General features: G+C 41.0%; 1 protein-coding gene across 1 annotated transcript; it reads left to right on the top strand.

The window, feature by feature from the left end:
* Positions 1-359: 359 nt before the first annotated feature.
* LOC118500960 lies at positions 360-20,315 on the top strand. The gene is made up of 4 exons (XM_036027524.1): positions 360-438; positions 13,462-14,111; positions 17,828-17,896; positions 18,408-20,315. The coding sequence occupies exons 1-4, from the start codon at positions 360-362 to the stop codon at positions 18,462-18,464; spliced, it is 855 nt and encodes a 284-aa protein (XP_035883417.1). The 3' UTR covers positions 18,465-20,315.
* Positions 20,316-21,698: the final 1,383 nt, after the last annotated feature.

Raw genomic sequence — 21,698 nt, 5'->3', positions numbered from 1 at the left:
TTTGATTAATTAAATATGACACAGATGGGAATACAAATAAAGAATTTCCAAATTATATTAACCAGCCAGCTTCACTGGAAAACTCCGACTTACCTCCCTCCCCTGACAAATTAAATTCAGGAAGGTTAAAAAGAAGAATTTCAGACATAAATTAATCTGAGTTCAACCATTTTGATGAATGACTAAGCGGTACTGATACATTTTTTCCCCAGTAAGAAGACAAAGAATTTGATTATTCCTAATTATGTGGATACTATGGTAACAAGGGCTCAGGCCCAAGAATGAGTCTGAATTTTACTCCTGGTTCTGCCCCTAAACATTCATGTGAGTTGGGGCAGGTCATTCAGACTTTCTAAGCAATGACGTTCCCATCTCTGAGTGATAGCATTGGATCAGGTGACCTCAAAATCCTTTCTAGATTGGAAATTCAAGGAAAAGGTACATGCTTATGCTAGAAATCACAACTATTTGCGAAATATTTTACACCCCTTTTTCTTGACTCCCACAAATTTGAAAGCAATGAAGTGGTCCACACCTCCAATTTTCTTATATCTCAATGTTCCTGGCCATACCCCCAATGTTCATTTTGTAGTTGAACAAATAGAGGTTTAGCTAAAGCTCAAAGACATATGCTTGCTAAGCAAGTGATAGCTCTTTTCTGAGGTACAGCTCACTTATCTTTTGGATTATGGATGCAATAAGTAAAATGGCCCGGAGATGTTTAGGGAGCACTACCAGCAACAAATCTTTGAGGGAGACCCTTGGATGTGCTCTAGTCCAAACTATGCCTCTGTGTTGGCATCTCTGCTATTTAATTCCCCACAGATGGCTCTTCTACCTGTTCTCTCACAATAGTTGAGGTCAAGTGCTCCTTGCAGTAGCTGACTCAGCCTTTTATAATTTGTAGACATCTCCGTTCTTGTACCTCAAAATGTGCAAGGCGGTATACAGAATCCAAAGAGGTGAAACTAGCCGTGTCCATGTCAGATGGGTGGTATCTTCCTTTAGTGGTGATGTGGGTCTCATGTCTTTTTTGGTAAAATCATAGCATAGAATGATGAAATATTACAGAAAATATAGGCCTCAAAGTAATGCCCTTGGGAAGCATATATTCGTTCATCTTTTTACAAGGGTAGACCAAAAGTGAATAGGAATCCTCCCTGTTTGGAAAAGGACAGATTAAGATGGCCTTTGGAGGCCATGTAGAGAAGTTCACTTTGCAATGATTGTCATTTGTATGGATCATTTCCATACCATTCATCCTTCTACTTTGGGGTTGCTAGTGCTCCTTCTTGGCCTGAGTAAGAAAACAGCTGTATGGTCATTAGTTGAAATAAACCAGTGTCAATTTGGAACATCAACACGTTTCCTTTGAAAGAGACTATTTGAAAGAAAGAGACTATTAAATAAATCCCTATTTTTATAGAAAAAGGTTGCCACATTGTCTTTGGTCACACCTTTTCCAAACAGCTACATACTAAACAGCTTTACATATGTGATCAAAATATATGTTGAGTGTTATTGGTTAGTTTGCTTATGTGCTATTCTTTGAGACTACTATATATTGGATTGCTCTTTTCTAATTCCCAAATTTGTAGACTAGCTGAGGAATTTCTATATTTTGTGACTCTTTTTCCTAGAAAAATAAAATAAAATAAAATAGCCAGAGAATCTTTGTAACATGTAATTCCTTCTAGCATCAGGAGGATTTGTGCTTGGTTCTAACATATGGGTGACAAAATTAATGGTGTGATATGATTTAAAACTTCTGAAATATGTTGGTCTGAAAGGAAACATTTCGATTTTGATTCTTTAAAACATTATTCAGCTAAATATGAGCCATTATACTTAATCATCATATATGTTTAGTGGCATGGAATAATTACAATACCATGCCTAAGATAGGCTAAATAGAGTTTACTTACTCTTCAGTTTGGTATACTATGAAGATTCAAATTGGTACTTTGAAATGATAATGGCAATGCAAAAAGTAAAGTTCTCTTTCTGGACATTTTTATTTTCATTTTGAAAAATGCTACTTTCCACACATCTGTTACTGTACAAAAAATAAATTTAGGCTGTGACATTTCCTTACAGCCACAGTTTGTCTTTGCACCATTTCTGTGCAGATGATACTGCCACTGCTTCTCCTTGAAGGGTACAGCCTACTCTTAACGGTGTACTGCTGAGTATCTACTTACAAAACGAATAGAACATTTTCTCAGGCGGCTTTCACCTGGTTTGAAACAACCGTCCCTAACTATTTTTGTATCTCAGAGGACGTGCTACCTACATCAATGACTGAAAGAGGCAAATGTCAGGAGCTTTCCTTTGCTCTGAAACTGTTTCCTATGTTTACCTTTTATTCCTTTGTCTTTTAAAACCATGTGTCTCTCTTACTTCTTTGGTGCAACTGTCTGCAAACATGATCCTTATCTTGGTTTTATTTTCTTACATTAAGAATTATGACATCAGTTTTAGGTGACCAATTCATAGTTATGGAATAGAGAGAAATTTATTTATAAAGCTTTCTTATTAAACATGAGGTATAACTCTGGGAACTGTAGGTAAAGTTTTGAAAAATAAACATAACTTGCTTAAAGTGGTGACTTTCCACTCTAAATGGTAATATTTAGAGTAATCCATTTCCTTTGTTAACTTCACTGATAATAAGAATACTATAGTTTAGTTTCGAAACTTACTTGTTTGAAAAGTAGATTTGTGAGAATCTGGATTTGGTATACTTGTTTTTTTTTTAAGATTTTATTTATTTATTTTTAGAGAGGGAAGGGAGGGAGATAGAGAGAGAGAGAGAGAGAAACATCAATGTGCAGTTGCTGGGGGTCATGGCCTGCAACCCAGGCATGTGCCCTGACTGAGAGTCGAACCTGCGACACTTTGGTTCGCAGCCTGCGCTCAATCCACTGAGCTATGCCAGCCAGGGCTGGATTTGGTATATTTGTTTTTTTGGTGAATATTCTTACTTGTGATATTTAATAAAATAATGGCATCTGGTTAAGGATAAGAACGGGATGAGGAACAGGAAACAGATAAGCCTAATAACCTTCAGAATTCCCTCCCACCACTAAGAGTACTATGGGATGTTTTTGGTCAGTGTTCATACCATATTGGTCTAGGATATGTTATAAAATGATCACATCCTTCGTTTCCAGAGCATTTAAAACTTTTCCAAGTTCCTCAAATATTAATATTCTTCCACTCATATGCAGTCTGCAACAATGTAGGGCAGTCATTTTAAGTACAAAACAATGAGGTTTAGAGGAAATAACTACTTGCCAGATGTCTCATTACAAGTAAATAGACAGAAACAGGAATTCATATTTCATTCAGACGTTAATACTATTAGATCATTCTACAGAACTGCATCCCATTGATATTAAAAATCACTTGAACCAGCCATTCACGACATATCCCTATGGATTGAATAATATGTTCCATATAACACAACTCATGTGAGGCAGGCTTAGAACTTCAAAAAAGAACTACGTATACTGAAGGGCAGAAAATCTTCACTCATTATGGTGAAATGCCATTGAAAAATTACTCCATATAATTACAAAATGTTTTATAAATTAAATTGAAAGCTGATGTTGACTTAAAAACCTGGCATGAGTCCATGCATAGACCTTGTATTATCCCAACTCTGGCTCCTTAGAGAACCTGAACTTGAAGCAAATTGCTTAAAATGCAACACGTGGGAAATCAGTATATTGACTAAGCACCACACATGACACAATCAAAACACAAATTTTTACTTCTCACTGTTCCTTTAAAATGTTTAGGAGCAGATCTTTCTCTGGCTGTGAGTGAAAACTCTCCAGGTTCATGACTTAAAAAAAAAGGCATTAAGTTTATTGGGATGACATTGGTTAACAAGATTACATAAGCTTCAAGTGTATAATTCTACAATACAACATCTCTGTGTTGCATTGTGTGTTCACCAAAGTCAAGTCTCCCGTCACCTTTTACCCTTTACTACCTCCCACCACCTCCTTCTCTGGTAGCCACCATACCGTGGTCTGTGGATGTGAGTTTCTGTTTGTTTGTGTCTTGTTTCTTCATTTGTTGTTTTCAGTTTTATTTCCCACATATCAGTGATTACCATATAGCTCTTGCCCTTTTCTGTTTGACTTACTTTGCTTAGCATGTGATTCTCAAGATCCATTCATGGTTTTGCCATGGCAGTATTTCATTTTTTTCTTCTGCCTAAGTAGTATTCCATTGTTTATCTGTACCACATCTCCTTTACCCAATCATCTACTGCAGAACACTTTGGTTGTTTCTCTGTATGGGCCACTGTGAATTATGCTGTAATGAATATAGGAAGGGGTACGTGTGTGTTTACAAATAAATGTTTTCAAATTTTTGAGATGTATTGGTATTTATTGTTTCCTTTGGGGCTGTACCAGTTTATATTCCCACCAGCAGGGTATAAGGGTTCCTTTTCTCCACAATCTCTCTAACACTGGTTCTTACCTGTTCTAACAGGTATGAGGCGGTGTCTCATTGTAGTTTTGATTTACATTTTCCTAACAGCTAGTGAAGTTGAGCATCTTTTTATATACCTGTTGGCCATTTGTATGTCTCCTTGGGAAGGGTCTGCTCAGGTCTTCTGCCCATGTTTTCACTGGATGGTCTGATTGGGGGTTGAGTTTTGTGAGTTTTTAAAATATTTTGGATATACACTCCTTATTGCATGTTATTTGCAAGTATCTTCCCTCACTTAGTTGGTTGCCTTTTTGTTTTGCTGATAGTTTCTTTTGCTGTGCAGAAACTTTTTAATTTGATGTAGTCCCATTCATTTATTTTTGCTTTTCCTTAACCTTGTCTTTGAGGTCTAATTCATAAAATCCTCTCTAATACCAAGGCCCACAAGTTTAGTACCTATGTTTTCTCCTATGTAATTTATTGTTTCAGATCTCATATTTAGGTCTCTGATCCATTCTGAATTAATTTTTGTACATCAGGACAAACTGTAGTCTAGTTTCATTCTTCTGCATGTGGTTTTCCAATTTTGCCAGCACCATTTATTACAGAGGCTTTCTTTTCTCCCTTGTATGTACTTGTTTCCTTTGTCAAAAATCATTTGCCCATATACACGTGGGTTTATTTCTGGGCTAAGTGAGACTTAGACAATATGGGTAATAGAAGATCTGAATCAAGATTTGCAAAGGTTGATCAAATACTATAATGTGTAGGAATTACAGGCCAAGGAGCTCTAGGATTTATAAAACATTGGACTATGGGAGGAATGAATAACCTACTTGTCAATTAAATTTCTTACCTTGAAAAAACACTCAAATATTTTATGTACTAGCAAAATAAATAAATCCATACACAAAAACTGGAAACGAAAAACGGGGAGAGGTACAATAGAGGGCTAAAGAAATTATGATACACACATTAAATGGAATTTGTGCTCTACATTTATCTGCCACTTCCATGGGAAACTAACAGATCCTTCTGGGCCTGCAACTGCACCAACATGAGCCCTACTATGAATAATTTTACTTTACTGGGCATTTTACTATAGACCCTATCTAGTAAGGCCCTTCCTCCTCCAATCCTCCCATATTACTTCCATTTCTGAAGCTCTCTATTGCTAATTTGGCTGGCACTCCCCCTATTGGCAGACCCAGCAAATATCCCAAATTATTGTGAATTTCACCATTGCCAGTCACATGATGTTTGCTAAATACCAAAATCTTTGTCTTTATTTTGTTAAAAGAGCCTGAGGGTCAAGAGAAAGATTGTTATTAATGGACACTCAAACTACAGGAAACTCTCTGTAGATGATGACTTCTTTCTGTGTATGAGTTCATTCTGTAATTGTTCAAAATAACAATGCCTTAGACAGCAGAACCAATTAAAATGCAGACCTGGCAGAACGGTAATTTTTTAGTTCTAATGATCCAATTTTGTCCTCTTGAAAATAAATGACCTCTCTTCCTACTTTGAGATTTTGCTATTTAAGATCGACTCAGTAAAAATTTTAAAGTGGATTAAAAAAACAAATCTCTTTAAATCCATTCCAAAGATAAATGCCTCCTACAAATCTTGTCATCAGATACTACCTAATAGATTCATTTGAGCCTGAGGCCTTATCGGTGAAGTTTGGGGGTGGGCAGAGTTTTTATTTTTACATTATATTCTCTTTTCACTCTCCTAACCCTCTGACTAAACGGTGGTGGGTGGATTTATAGACAGTAACTCTCCCAGGGCTATATGCAGAGAAGGTGAATGTTCTGTCTACAGTCTCTTGAAAAATCTCAGTCTCTTCTTTTCAGGGGGAAGAAACAGGGAAGAAAACACACACACACACACACACACACACACAGCCAGCATCCCTTATAATTGTTTGTAATTAGATATGTGTGGAGATAAGAAATATATGTATTGGCCTCTTTCCCAAGTTCCTGACACAGAGTTCCTAAAACCCTTGTATGTAGAGGTTTTAGGAGAATCTTTTGTTCTAATATTTAGTCTTTGACCCCAATTACTGAGATCTGTAGCTCCTAAATCCCTTTGAATTTTCTAGGTGATAGCAGTGTCTTTTGTTCTAATGAGGTGATTATTGTGGGCTCCTGGATGGGGACTGGTCACCTGAAAGACCAAACCATGACTAGAAGCTTGGAATTTTCAGCCCCACCTCCCATTCACAAGAGAAGGGAGAGGGGCTGGAGTTTATCATTGATCACTTATTTTACAAGTTCAAAAATAAAAATAAAAATTGTCCAATAATCTAACTTCTGTGTTGCACTTCTGTTAGTAAAGTGTACTAATGACAAGTATAAAAAACTGTGTGCCAAAGTAAAATTTTCCAGGTTGGAGGAATTTCCCTAGAGGCTCTGTATACAAACAAAAACACCTGTGTCATACAATGGAGATACCCTGGCTGGTGTGGCTCAGTGGATTGAGCACAGGATGGTGAAGCAAAGGGTTGCTAGTTTGATTCCCAGTCAGGGCACATGCCTATGTTTCAGGCCCAGTCCCCAGTAGGGGGCGCAGGAGAGGCAAGCACACATTGATCTTCCTCTCCTCTTTCTCCCTCCCTTCCCCTCTCTCTAAAAATAAATACAAAATATTTTTAAATACAGTGGAGAAACAACTCACCTTGTGTTTGTTTTATGGATATTTACACTGCTCATAAACAGAGAAAAGACTCTGATGAGTTGCATGGGAAAGGGAAGTGTTTTACTTGGTCTAACCCAGCGTTTCTCAAACTTGCTTAAGTATAAAATCATTTCCCACAGAATATTTCTTTGAACTTGGATTTGGTGAAACATATGGAAACACAGTTGTGGAGGAATAAGAAAAAGCAGGTTTTAAATATTTAAGCATTTACTTGGCAGAGAGACAAATTTTTACTTGATTGCCTTATTTTCTAAAAAAAAAGCTCTTTTATTTTTAATCATATAATTTTTTGAGGATGATTTGGAGTATTTTACTGGAAACTTATTTGGGTATTTTAAATGGGTATTTATTTAATAAATTGGCTATTATGATTTCAAATACCCAAACACGAACTTCTACTTTCCTGAAGGAAAATTAAAAAAAAATACTAACCAAAGGAAATAAATTCTAATGTTATTAACCTGAGTATGTGTTTTAAAAGCCAAGACTTTGAATCAGTTTATCATTTTTTAATGGAGAAAATTAACATGTATCAGAGCAATGATTCTCAGTCTGCGGCAATTTTCCCCTCAGAAGACATGCAGTAACGTCAGAATAATGCATGTGCTCCTAGAAAACAGTCTCACCCCACACTTAATCAACAAGGAAAGAGAGAGTCCTCTAAGGCTCTTGTTCCTAAACAATTAGGTTCAGTGACGTACTTCCCATAGACTTTGTGGCTTTATGTTTGATAAGTTAAATCTAGACTTTGTTTTTAACTGAAATTCGACCTGTGCAAGTCGCTTGGGGCCTCAGTTTCTTTTCCTTAACAACAATAAAAAAGATGAGATGAGATGAAGTTTCTTATGACTGAACTCCTACAATGCAAGATAAACAATACTGGGCTTAGAATTTGGGGACTTTCAGCTGTGCAGAGATCTGAATCTAATGACGTTGCTCTCCTGTGCCTGGTCTGGTACAGCCATGTAGTGATCCTGAGCCAGGGGATGCATAGTCCATTGCCTCTTCTAGAGAATCTCATTGGTGCTTATTGTTTCACTCATCCCTTAAATGAGAGCTCTGATCTCATTGACCCTGTCCTCCAACTACACCCGTATTTTGGCCATCTTCTGTTTAATAATGCTACCGAACCCAAACAGTAGGAGGCAGGGGTCCTACAGCTCACCACCTACCAGGTAAATCTCCAAAGATGAAGTTTGGTGGAAAAGAAAGGAATCTTTTATTTAATGACAAGTTTCTGCATAAAACATCTGGGTAACAAAAGTAAGGGGAAAGAAAAAATCAGAGTATGACATCAAAAATAGCCGTTTAAGTATTTGTCATCACAACTGCTACATAGGTTCAGGAACCAAAAATAACACAAGAACAAAAATCTGTTCACAGTGCTGACTATTATCACCAAGGTCTTTGGAAAGGACAGCAAGTTTCTACCTCAAAGCCCATTCCCTCTAAGACACCCAAAGAAAAATCACCTTGTCACCCTCTGCCAGCTCATTTCAGGGTTGAGCCAGGAACCTCTTCTCCCACCCAAAAGTATCATAAATGTAGGTGGCTTAGCTAACCAGCTAAGTTGCAACCAGCAGCTTAGCTAACCAGCAGCTGGTTAACCAGTTGCTGTCCACTCCAGGCATCTTTCAGAGCCTGTGCCCCCCAGGCTTCTGCGCACAGGCCTGCACTGGCCACTGCTGGTAGGCCTTCTGGGGACCATTGACACACACCCCCTGCCCAGGAGAAGGGAAATAACCAACTGCCTTTTGGTCCTCTGGTGCCCTTCACTTCCACAGTCCTCTCCCAGAATCCCATGCGTGCCAAAAGCTGGTGGGAGTGTCCCCCCTTCCACCCAATGAGGGCCAGTGTCAGCCATGTTTGCCTTTGCCCCTCTTCTGGCCACCATGTTTAGCAAAGGGGCCAAGTCTCCAGTCACACATGCACAACTCAAACCTCACCCCCATTTCCAGGGGTGGGCATCCCCCCGATACAATAACACTCAACTATTACCTCTATATTATTGCAAATCTCCATCTCAAATCCTCATCTTTCTCGTGAGCACTGAATTCCAGCAGCCCTTTAGGCATCTGTTTATGGATGGTGATAATGACAACGATAATAATAGTACAAATAGCTAACACTATCGCTAGGACTCAGGCATTATGCTAAGATCTTTCTTTGTATTAGCTTACTTAACCCTCAGAGGCACTCAGACGTTAAACAACTTGTTCAAAAGTCAACATAAGGTAAACCTGGGATTTAAGACTGCTAATGTTCAAAATTCTGTGTCTCTAATGGATTGAGAGTTTCTCTTGCTGTGGTCCCTAAAATGATAGATGCCATCAACTAGACTGGCATTCTTAAATTCTTCTCTCATATCCCTATGTGCCAGAATTTAACATCAAATTCTTATTTTCTAAATAATAATAAAAAACAATGGGAAAAAAATCTGAAATGCAAAAGAAAAAAATTCTTATTTTCTTTCCTTGCCACCCCCAGCCCCCTGTTGTTACTTGGCTTGCATATCTGCATCGCTCTGCACCCAATATTTTACAATAACCTCCTAAAAAATGCCCTGCTTCTAAACCTCTATTATCCATTCTGCCACCTTATCTTCCCTGATATGACAAAAATCTAGTCACTTCATATAATCATCAGAAACTTTGTAATGGCCATTCCCTGCATAGAGACGAAAGAATCAAGTCCTCACTCTGGTACTTAACACCTCCACGACTGAGGCACAATTGTGATGTTAGCTATAACACCCACCAAGGTCGTTTTCATTATTTCTTTGATCAAATCGCATTCTTTTACATCTTAAATTTCCCGATGGTGGGGTCTGTATTTTCTCAGTCCTAGTGGTAACACCAGAACCTAGTTCTCTTGGTTGAGAAAAGCCAGCTTAACTTTTCCATGCATGCATCGCAGCAGCACATGGATTCTGCTGAGAGAATGCAGATAGACTTCTTGTGATCCTCAGGACAGGTTCGCTCTCTTCTCCTCATCCATCTTTCTTTACCCTGGCATGTCCACCCTCTGCCCATATCATTTATCTGACTACCAAAATCTTTCAAAGCTCAAAATCTTTTAAATCTTTCAAAAATCTTTTAAAGCATCTTCTATTTAACTCACTCAATGGGTTCTACTTCCCTCTTGGAGATGGCTGCAGCCACCCTACCTGACAAGAAGTCCTCGGTGAAGGACACAAGGGTATCTGTCATGTGGAAAGGAAAGAAGAGGTGAGGGACTACAGGACTAGACTAGTAACTGGCTGGGACTCTGGGGCTCTGGGCAATGGTTTGTTTTTCTAAATAAGTGGCCAACGTGCTGAACCATAAAGCCCTAACAAATGTTGCATCTTGTTAATTTAATTGAGCAAGAACTTCTATTTTGATTATTCCTGGTTAATATAAATGTTATTTTCCTCCAGTGATTTCAAATTGCCAAACAGTCAAGAAAGGCAGTTTAACATGGTAGCTATAGCATTCAGGAAATTCTATCAGATAGACGAATCCTCATTTCCATGTATCAGACTTCTGTACTGTAGTTGAGCAAGAGTCCGCAGAACTTTTACTGTTGAGAGTGCCCTTATGCTTGAATTTCTCCATACATTATTGCAAAGCATAAGATTTGGGAGGATAGGGATGAGATTGGAACTCTCTGTTTTAAAATCTGCCTCTCCCCTTGGACAAAATATCTCAGCCATTGCTCTGGTACTGGAGGTGGAAACAATGACAGGCTTCTTTATGGGTGAAACTCCACTTCGAGTTACTTGAGTACAAGGTGGACAACAAGCCCAGATCTCCAGCTCACTTAGGAGCTCCCCCTGCTTTGTGAGCCTGGACACTCATTGCAGTAGCCTCTCCTCACTCCTCTTTATTTTATAAATCTACAACTATTCTTACACATATAGTTTATCTTTCAAATATCCTGAAGAAATTGTCCAGCCTCAATGAATTCCCATAAGTGAATCTCTTGGACCACCACTTTAAGTAGATGATCTAGGGAAGTATATTTAAGAGGTTGGGGAAAATTACAATTATATGGAAGAAAGCAAAAACCATAGTATCTCTATCTTTATCAAATTTATCTAGGAATTGTTTCTGTCTGGATATCCATTCTCCATTCATGCTTGGAGGACGATGAATAATCTAGGGTTAGAATATTAACAACATTATTTCAAAATCAACATTAGTTCTTACCTTCGAAAGTTTTTACTCTGTCTTTCTTTTTCCTTCTGCTTTATCCAGTTCTGTATCTGTAGAAGGACCTGCTTGAATTTTGATTTTTTGTAACCTAGTTTCCTACCTATGCAACTGTTCTCACACACTTATCAGGCCTAGAAAGCAGTTAGGAAGGCTTGTAGAAAAGACACTAGAAAAGCATCTCTGTTCTCTTCCAAGAGGTTATATTCCAAGTCCAGAAATTATTTTTTTCAGTGAGTTAGCATGAAGGAAACAACAAATACACAGGGTCCGACAGAAGTAACACCTCTTTGAGTGTGGTTGGTACAGTAATAATGTGAGTGTAATAATCTATAGTTTTAATTTGAACATTTCACCTAAAATGTCATATGGCATGCTTGAGTGTGATATTGTTATGTTACAGAATTACATGCTTATGATTTTGTAATAAAAGGGGTGTTATTTGTGCAGCACCCTGTTAGAAGATATACTACTATTTTTTACTATTTTTTTTTTATAGCCATTATCTTTCTGGTAGTCATTTATTGAACACTGAGTGAGTACATGTACATATAAGACTATTACTAGTTTTGTGAAGACTGTCAAGGAATCTGTAGGCATTTTACTCTTCTAGAAATAAACCATCTACTTGAAAAGGTTTGGATTTTAAGAAACTTTTTCCAATTTTCAAAGTCTTTGTTTTGTCTCTAAAATCTCCATTTGAACTTTATAACAGCAGCAGGGAATCTGTTTTGCAGATACTGCAGTCATAAGACAGACTAATTCTAGGCTCAGAAGGTTTTAAAGGTCATTTAATGCTATTTATCATTATATTGTTATCACACCATATTTTTCATTTTCCTTTGCAAATAGTATCAAACCACAAAAAGTTGCTAAAATAAAAATTTTACAGACCCTTTATTCAGCTTCTACAAATATAAACACCTTACACAACCATAGGGCAATTTCAAAACTAGAAATTAAATGTGATAAGATGCCGTCAACTGATCTATAGACATATTTCAAATCGCAAACGCCCTTTGCCTGGTCTAGAACCCATCCCATATCACACAATTTGTTTTCTTGTCTCTTAAATCTCTTTTCATTTGGGACAGTTCCTTAGTTTCTTTGTCCTACATGATGCTGACTTTTTTAAAGGGTACTTACTGGTCCCTTATTGTGTAGAATGTTCCTCATTTGCTACCCATTCATTTTCAAGCTGAGGCAACCAGGAGCGGTTATTCCCCAAGATCTCACAGCATAAATTAGTGGCACAGCAACTTCTACACAAGCAGAAGACTGCTAACTGTATGAAAGTTCATCCCCAAATTTCAGAAGGCATGCTTCCTGCTAGCAGGGTGAGGACAAAATAAGTGAGTGAATTTATTCAACAAACAATTATGCACTGGTGCAATACATGTGTCTCTAATAGACTGATTCCCTGTGGGGTCTTGAGTTTTGTGCGAGGCGCTGGGGCTGCAGTAGTGTGCAAAGCCCAAAATGGTCCCACCCCCACCTTTCGGACTCCTATTTATTACCGTGCCCAGCCCCACCCCCGACCCCACCTCGTACTGCTTTGGAGGACACCGAAGTGTATGCCCACAAAATATTTAGAACATGGCCAGTAGCAAAGCTCTCTTTCCAATGGAATTATGCGAGAAGACTGGTTTTAGACAGAATGAGGGTTCTAGCAAGTCAGGAAAAAGGAGGCGAAGCATGATGGAAAAACACCTAAACATACTGTCATCATTGGAAAGATGATAGATGATAGATCTGTCCTAGATATATCTACATATGTGTGTGTGCATCTATAGATATCTATATATTGATCTATCTGTATCTATCACACACAATCCCACGCCACCCCTCTACTGCCTTTTGGTGTCTCTCCCAGCCCAGGATCGTTGCCTGTGCTGTGGGTTAGTTAGATTGAGGGGAAGAGTAGGAATCCCTCAACCCCTCTCCTCCCAAGGACACTGGCGACTGCCCCGGCTGCAGAGGACGAGTGGACTCCAGCCGCAGGACAGAATTAGAACAAAGTGAGAGGCCGAGAGCAGAAGAGGGTCCGCGTCGCTCGCGCTCTGATCTGAGCGCGCAGTGGTGGGAGAGCGGGACAGGGAACTCTAACCCTCAGCTCCGAGCCCGCGCGTGGACTCCGCAGGCAGCCGCGCCCAGGTCCCGGGACTCCAGTTTGAGCCCGAGTGGCTGCGCCTCCCTCCGCGCCAGCGACCCCCAGCTGCCCGGCGCCGCCTCCCCAGCCCCACGGCGGTCCAACGTGGAACGAATCCGGGTCCTGAGCGCCTGCCCCGACAGCTGACTAGCGGAGAGCCCTGCGCCACCACGTCCGGTGCCGGATCCCCTCCCCATTGCTCTCTGCTCTCTGAGGGTCAAGTTGGCGCCGGCGGCGGCTCCCCAGCCGGGGCAGAGCGCGCTCCTGGCCCTGGGTCCTCCGTGCCCTGGAGGCCACCGGCGGCGCTCCTGCTGGGTCCCGTGGTCCCAGGGTCCCACCCCGGGGATCCCCTCACTAGTTGTTGCAAGGACCCGCTCTGGCCACTCCTTTCCCTCTCCAGAGCGCCGCCAGCACGGAGCGGAGCCAGAGGGGAGCAGCCTCGCAGCAGGAGTGGAAGCCCCTGGGCACTTTGGGCGGCGGCAGCCGGGAACTACGGCGCAAGAGAGAGGAAGAGCCACGGGCTCCCGGGACGGAGGAGCGGGGCGACCGACGGCTCGTTATCTGTGGACCTCCCCTCACAAATACCTCTTCTTTGGTCCGACCACAGCGGCATTGTGAGTAGAGAAGTGGAGGGGCGGGGTCGAAGAGGTGAGGGGTGAGGGGTGGCAAATGTCAACGTGGGCTGGAGGGTCAGGTGGAGAAGGGGGTTTAAGGCGTGTGACTTGCGAAGTGCGCAAAAGGAGCCTTTGCCCACCTTCCTGAGAATCAGGTCACCTCCGAGAAGTGCCCGCATCCCTCTGGCACCTCCGTCGTCTTCTCCAAGCCTCAACCTTGACAGAAACTTCCAAGTTAGCTTGCGAATCCTACAGCCAGCCTCCTTGTGGGTGGGGTTGACGCCCAGGCAAGGAGTAGGATGTTATTAAGAATCTGGAAGGTGGGGGTGCGGGGGTTAACTTGGAGGGCAGCCTGGCCCTCCTGGAGTGATTTCCCCTTTACTGGCTGCAAGCGTACTCAGGGCTATAGAAAGACTAAGACAAATTTATAGGGTAAAGTGGGTGAGAACTGCAGTGAAAGATCTTTTAGTTTGGTCCCAACCTCTGGGCACTCGGGGGATACAAGTTAGAGAGAGAGCCTGTCTCACCTTTAAAGGCTCCTGTGTGTGTGTGTGTGTGTGTGTGTGTGTGTGGAGCTGAAGCTTTGCGGTTTGTGAATTATTGATTGTTCTCCAGTGCGATCCAGGCCGGAAAACGTCAATATCCCAGTGACAACAACTCTCTGATCTCCCCGGTTACAATAAAGGTTTTACCCTCTCTCGTGAGGTGACAGGGATTGACAGAGCACCAGAAACTGACCCCAGGGAGAGGGTGCGTGTCCTGGGCTTCTGCTGGTCACAGACAGTCTGGTAGAAGCGCAGGTTGGTGATTTGGAGCCATGCCAAGAGAGGTTTTAGATTTTGGGGGAAAAATCAGCAGCTCTTCAATCCGTTGGGGCTGCCAATTCAAAGTGAATCTGGAAACTCTAACTTGCAGAAAAGGGAGAGCAAAAACATTGGTGGTCCTGATTTAAAACGTATTGGAAAGTTCTACGGACTACCAGATTGGCATCGAGGATATTATGACCAAGAATAGGCGAAAAGTAAACACATAAGTAAGGAGGACTCAACCAGGAAACTGAGAGTTTGCTCTGAACTCAGCACAGGAGATCCAGCCCAGCCCCTTCCGCCCTGTCCTCATTTGTGATGTAATTGCCAGAAACCTCCCCAGAGACAGGGCACTTTGGTTATGTCCACTGTTAGCTTTTGGAATGCAAGTTTCGAACATATTAACATAGATATCTGCTCATTGGGAATTACTGATGCAAACCATGATGACCACATTGAGTTTTCCTGGCCCTGGCCCGAGAGCAACCACAGAGCCCTGCAATCTGACCTGTGGACACAGGCTCTGCTCTCTATGTCGTTCATGTAGAAGTTTGCTGAAACATCATTGACACCAAAATTATTCATCCCATAGATAGTCGAAGTTTAAAAGTTTCCCATGTCTCCAAGTAGTTAACTCAAAAGTTCTGGCTTTAAAGGGAAGCTTCAAACATACCAAATAAGAAGCAAAGGGACTTTGGACCAGAAACATATATTGTTAAATTAGCTTCATATTATCCCCTGAAAGATTTTGCACAGAATGAGGATGGCAAAGAATGCATCTTTGGGAAGCCAGATAGTCATTTATTTAAGAAATGACTGGAATGTGTTGGCGGGTTGTGTGTGTGCATGTGCGTGTACACAGTGGTGCCTACTTACTCTAGTAAGCAATGGGGGTGGTGACTGCTCATGTTTGAGCACTCAAAGTTTGCTAACTCGGGAGCCTTCTCTCCTATTTCTTAATGCCAGCCACACACACACACACACACACACACACACACACAAATTGCCTTTTCAGTATATACGTGCATGTCCTCAAAAACAGAGCTCATCAATCTCTTCTGCTCAGATGTATCTGTCTGAACATCATGGAGGTGGGAAAGCTTAAAGTTATTTTTGCAAACTAGCATGTGGGAAACTAGAAACTTCTAGATGGAGGCAACTTGATGAAATGCAAAGCAGAATGGAGATTTGAGTTCTACTACTTATGTGTCACGAACCTTTGGCAAGTTGATTGAATTTCTTGATCTGTAAATGGGATCAATGACAATCAGGATTAACTGGCAGAATTAATTACCTTGATCCCCAGAAAAGGGCATTGTTGTTTTAGTGTCCTATACACGTGTGTGTTGCTGCCATTCACAACACTTTACTTTCTCTCAGATCCTTAAAGGGAACAGTTCGTGCACCCCAGCTCTAAGGATACAACCGGGATCTCATGATTTGCCACTTAGACTTTCTCCCACAGAGAGAAGTGGGCACAGGCACCGCACAACCTGTGGGCCTGTCTGATCTTTAGTTAAAACATGGCTAAGAAAGACCTGTGATTATAGTAACACCTGAATTAAAGGTATGGCTTGTGGTAATTATAGGCTGCCCATCTAACTTCTCAAGAATTCTGGATGGTTTCCCCTGCCTCCTTCTCCTCTCCTTCTTTTCTCCTTCCTGTGCCTTTTGCTGATGCTCTTAGGACAGCATTTGAAGATGTAACTTCTGCCTTATACCTGATTAGACTGGTCACTGTTATGTGAGTGTGTGTGTGTGTGTGTGCATGCGTGTTCAGAGGGATTCCCAACATTTGAGAGTCATGATTTGAATTCAGGTACTGATGGGAGCCCTGCAAGATCTGGACCATGAAGGCATGAAGGATGCTGAGTACGGATAAGGTGTGAGAAGCAAGAATACGTTGCTTCTGTACCACTCATTTTATACGTGATCTTTTTGTATAATGATATTTAGTGTCTTGCGGTATGTGTGTGTGCCTGCGTGTGTGTTATTCTTTCTTCCAGTAAAAGTTCCAAAATGCTAACCAGCATAAGCTCAGCAATCTCTACATTTTTATGTTGAATATGACTTAAATGTTTGCTTTCTCACCCCAGTCTCTTTCGCACCCGCAATGTTGCTTATAGACAGTCATCTGCAGTATTTAACTTAGCTTACGCCATTCTGGCGCTGTCAGTGTTGCATTTATCAAACTGCAGACTGTCTGCTTGTTTGCCATGCACGTCTTCACCTTCAGCTATTTTTGGATCTGAGATGTGACACAATCTTGGTAATTAAAATGGGCCAGTTTTTTAAAAATACCTTATATTTATCATCTTTTAAATTTTAACAATAACCTTGCAAGGGTCAGATTATCACTCGTATTACTCAAAAGGGGGAACTGAGGTTCAGAAAGAATAAGTTATTTGCCAGGCTGCCAAGCTGATATAGGGGGGCAGGGGTGGAACACACTTTAAACTTGCTCTGAAGTGACTCCAAAGTCTACCCATGCCTTGTCGATTTTAATGTAAAATTATTCATCTTGAATGGATTTCAGAGGAGTGTGGGAGGTGGCAAATCCTGTCTGTGGAAGCTCCATCTCCTTGTGAAAATGAAACATTTTAAAATGTGCCTGTCATATTGTATTCCTTAGCTCCAATGGTGATTGTGTGGTTCTCACAATCTCCTCCTCTTTAGAGAGTCCTGAACTCAACACCTTGGTGGTTCATTAAGCACAAGGCCATCTGCAAATGTTGAGGTCTGGCCTTGCTGAATATACAAGTATTTCTGAGTTAACAACAAAATCTGAATATATTTCCCCATAGGCTGTGAAAACCAAGTCTGGCAATCATTGTATGTAATTTTTTTAACCTGACTTTTGACATTTTAATAGAATTGGCTTTTTTAAGTGAATTGTTTTTTTCTAATCAGGGCTCTGATCCTAATCGAGGATGCAAATGCAGAGTGGCAAGAAGACAAGATGCTGTAGAGGAAAAAAGTGTAAGTTCTGTGGAAACACGGGTGACTCAGTGATCTGTGTTATTGACATGGAAGAAAACCTTTATTTCACATGATTAGGTCTTGCCGTCATTCACATATGTGTGTTTATGGAAATTCCTGTAAGCTGCTATTTAAGTCAGGTACAGGTATCTGTAGTAATACATAAAGGTGTAATAGTTTGCTTTATGCCATCTTTGTGATGGCAGACAAGCAGCTTTTGGCTACAAAAAGCATAATCTGAAAATACAAATTAAACCTCTTTCTGAAATTTGCCGGTACTTTCTAGAAAAGATAATTACATATTGACTCAAGGAATAATTCCCTTCTTTTTTAAAAAGGTGTGAAAAGAATAGAATTGAGTGGCAAAACCATAGAATTAGGCACAAAGGTACATGGACTGTTTTTAATTATTTATGATATTAATAACTGCTAACATTCAAGGAGTACTATTTGCCCCAGGGACAGCACAAATCACCTTACACAAATTATCGTATTACTTTTAATTTTACAGATATCAGTGGAGCTCCTCATATGTTCCAGATACCTACCAATGCGTGTGTGTGTATGAAGTGGCACAAAAAGTTGTGAACATTCATATGAGGCTATAGAAGATGCATGCCATCCAGATGGCAGAACCCCTAGAGAAGTAAAGGTGAGATGGGAACCTTCTGGCTGGGATGGTTATGAGGGCTTATGGTGTTGACCTAAACAACAACAACAACAACAACAACAAAATCCTGTTCACTAGGTAAAGTGTTTAGTTGGGACCTAAGAATTGCAATTCAGGAGCACAGATTTGGTCAGAAACCTGAATAATGCCCCCATTACAGGGTGAAAGCAAGGGGGTTCGTAAGGAAAGAAAGGCATAATTACATGAAAAGAAGAAAACATTCCTGTTGGTGCTGACACGCTGAGCTACTCTTGGAGAAGCATGATAGGTCATTGATTCTGTCTTCAGATAGAAGGTCGCTTTCCTGCTGGCTCTACAAACCACTGTGAGACAGCTGAGGTTTAGCCCCATCTGTAAAGGTTTGGCCCAGTCAAAGATTCAAGAAACGAGACGGGCAATGCAGTTCCTGTGGATTGGCCGCTCTGCCTCCATTTTAGAAGGGCTCCACTTACGCCAGCCTTCACGGTGGCGAGGGTGATGTTTAACTCAGACCATGGATGGTAGAGAGAATATTAAAAGGGGAATTTTGGAATGATCATAAGTGCATAAGTAGACAAAAGAACTCTTAGGAGCAAATGTGGAGAGATTAAACTTCCCTCATCTATGACATGAGAGTTGAATGATTATGGGTATATTGCCTGCCTGATGAGAAATTGAAAATCTGTTGGAAAAAATATCTATGTCCTGTCTTAAAGATATAATTGCCCTTATTTGCACACTTAAATCTTATCTTGGATGTTGTTGCTTCTTTTTATCCTGATTTATTTTCCACAGTTTTATTTAAAGGACTCTTTTATTTAGTAAATTGTCAGAGACATCCTCAGCCAGATTGCCACATTGCTTTATGTCTCCGGGTTTATGGGCAGATTTTGTAACCTACCTTTATGTCCATCTTAATAATTGTGCTATCCCTGTAGAAAATGTGAACAATGCATTTTGTCTCTGGAGGGGACACTGGCCAAACAGCAACCCTGCAGTGGCCAAAGGTGACAGCCCAGAAGAAGCGTGGCCAGTGGGAGGAGGAAGCAGGCTCCTTAGAATGGCCTGTCTGTCCAGAGCACAGCTCTGCTCAGATCACATGGAGGCAATAGTCAGGAGCTTGGCAAGAAACAGAGGTGAAACCTCACTGTGCAGGGTTCACAGTGAAAGAACAGAGCTTGCTCTAAAATGTAGGCAGGGATAAAAGGGCTTGAATGCTCTTGTAGGGAACCCTACTTTTACATGTACATAAAAGGCATCATGTCTGTGTCTGCCAAGATCTGCTGAGTGCCTTTTTAGTACCTGAGATCAGTAACGTGCCTTTTCAGTTTTCAAAATGCTTCTCATTTGAAGAACTTCATCACATTATTTCAGTGTTATTCTCACCACAGTCTTGAGAGGTAAGAAGACACGTACCATTATTATCTGCATGTTGAGGGAGATGAATCCGAGGAACTGCGGGTCCGGCAGTGTGATGTGCAGGTCAGTTATTAGAAGGAGGGGGCCTGAAGCCTGGGACCCAACATTGCACTGACACCTGGAGTAGCTCAGGCATTGTTTTGGCCATGGTCTGGGGACAGACTTCATGTTTTGGCTGGAGCCTGCACTCCTGCCCAGCAGGGACCACCATTATATCAGAAACTTTTGTTGACAGTTGTTATTTTGGGACATGAGACTATGGTCTAGTATAGGGGTGGGCAACCCTTGGTCCATGGGGCAAATTTGGTTTGCTACCTGTTTTGCTAAATAAAATTGTACTGGAACACATGACATTTATTTGTTTATTATTATTATTAATTTTATTTTTATTTATTTATTTTTTAAATAACAAACATGTTGAATTTATTTATTTATTTATTTATTTTTAGAGAGGGAGGGAAGGGAGGGAGGGAGAGAGAGAGAGGGAGAGAGAGAGAGAGAGGGAGAGAGAGAGAGAGAGGGAGGGGGAGAGAGAGAGAGAAACATTGATGTAGGGTTGCTGGGGGTTATGGCCTGCAACCCAGGCATGTACCCTGGCTGGGAATCGAACCTGGGACACTTTGGTTCCCAGCCCGCGCTCAATCCACTGAGCTACGCCAGCCTGGGCTAATTTTATTTTATTTTTATCATCACTTATCCCCCCATACCCTCTTCCACCCACCCCTTGGCCCCTGCAGTCACCACACTGTTGTCCCTGCCCACAATTTCTTGTTTCCCTTTTCCACGTATCGCGCACCGAGATTTCTGTGATACAACAGCCCGGTGGAGTAATTGTAAAACAGACTATATGTCCTGCAAAGCCTAAAGTATTTCCTATCTGGCCCTTTAAAAGAAAACTTTATCATTCCTTTTATATTTGCCTATGCTGTTTTGACTTTTTTCCATGTTTTGTATGCGTTTTGTAATGCAACTATTAAAACATTTAAATGATTGTTCTACGTGCTAAGATGTAGCCTTGCCCTTGAGGTTGCACATACTGATGGGAATAGCTAGCTAGCTATACAAACAGAAAAACTGCAATTTAGAGTGATAAGTGCATAAAAAGTTTAATCAAGACTTAAGCAAAGTACTATGAGGACAAAAATGGGTGGGGAGTCAAATAATCCTCCTGAGAGAGGGAAGGGACGCTTTTATCAATAGAAGGCATGGATATTTGAGCTGGACTTTATGCCAGGTTAGGAGTATGCGAAGCCAGAGCTATTATGAGAATCAGGGCCACATTAGTGAGTCTTAGTGTGTTTACCAAGCTGTTGACCACTCATTCTTCCCTTCAGGCTCCTCCATCTCTATGCCATTTGGGGCCTGATCTAACACTCTTTAAATGTTATGTTCAATTCCCTTTTTTATTTTTTCTTTTTCAGCATTGCATCCTGGCTAGACTAAGGAATCCAAATCCCCAAAAGATAAACTCCTTCCTTAAGTCTTAAACATTTGCTCTCTCACATCTTCCCAGTAGAATTTCACTAGCGTGGTTGTGACAGAGTTTCTTCTTGGTACTTGTTAATGTTGCTCCTTCTACACAAGATGGAAATGGGTGTTTCTGCCATTTTTCTCTGGTGTGTGGCCTGAATCAGTGTGGCTGTTGGGGTGAATTATGACAAGTCTGTTGTCATTTTTCTATTGGTACAATATTGCTACCCTAAGAAGTGTGAGCATGTGTGACAGAGGGCATGA

The sequence above is a fragment of the Phyllostomus discolor genome, chromosome 5, assembly GCF_004126475.2.
Source record: "Phyllostomus discolor isolate MPI-MPIP mPhyDis1 chromosome 5, mPhyDis1.pri.v3, whole genome shotgun sequence".
NCBI classification, from domain to species: domain Eukaryota; kingdom Metazoa; phylum Chordata; class Mammalia; order Chiroptera; family Phyllostomidae; genus Phyllostomus; species Phyllostomus discolor.
Note: the sequence above shows the minus strand (reverse complement) of the source record. Positions and strands in the feature narration are given on the sequence as shown.

What these genes read in the sequence shown, in the direction of transcription:
- LOC118500960 (XM_036027524.1), top strand. Translation starts at nt 360, where the DNA reads ATGACGTTCCCATCTCTGAGTGATAGCATTGGATCAGGTGACCTCAAA. An exon ending in GGTCCGACCACAGCGGCATT is followed by an intron (nt 14,112 to 17,827) that starts GTGAGTAGAGAA and finishes TTTTCTAATCAG; the next exon opens with GGCTCTGATCCTAATCGAGG. An exon ending in ATGCTGTAGAGGAAAAAAGT is followed by an intron (nt 17,897 to 18,407) that starts GTAAGTTCTGTG and finishes TTAATTTTACAG; the next exon opens with ATATCAGTGGAGCTCCTCAT.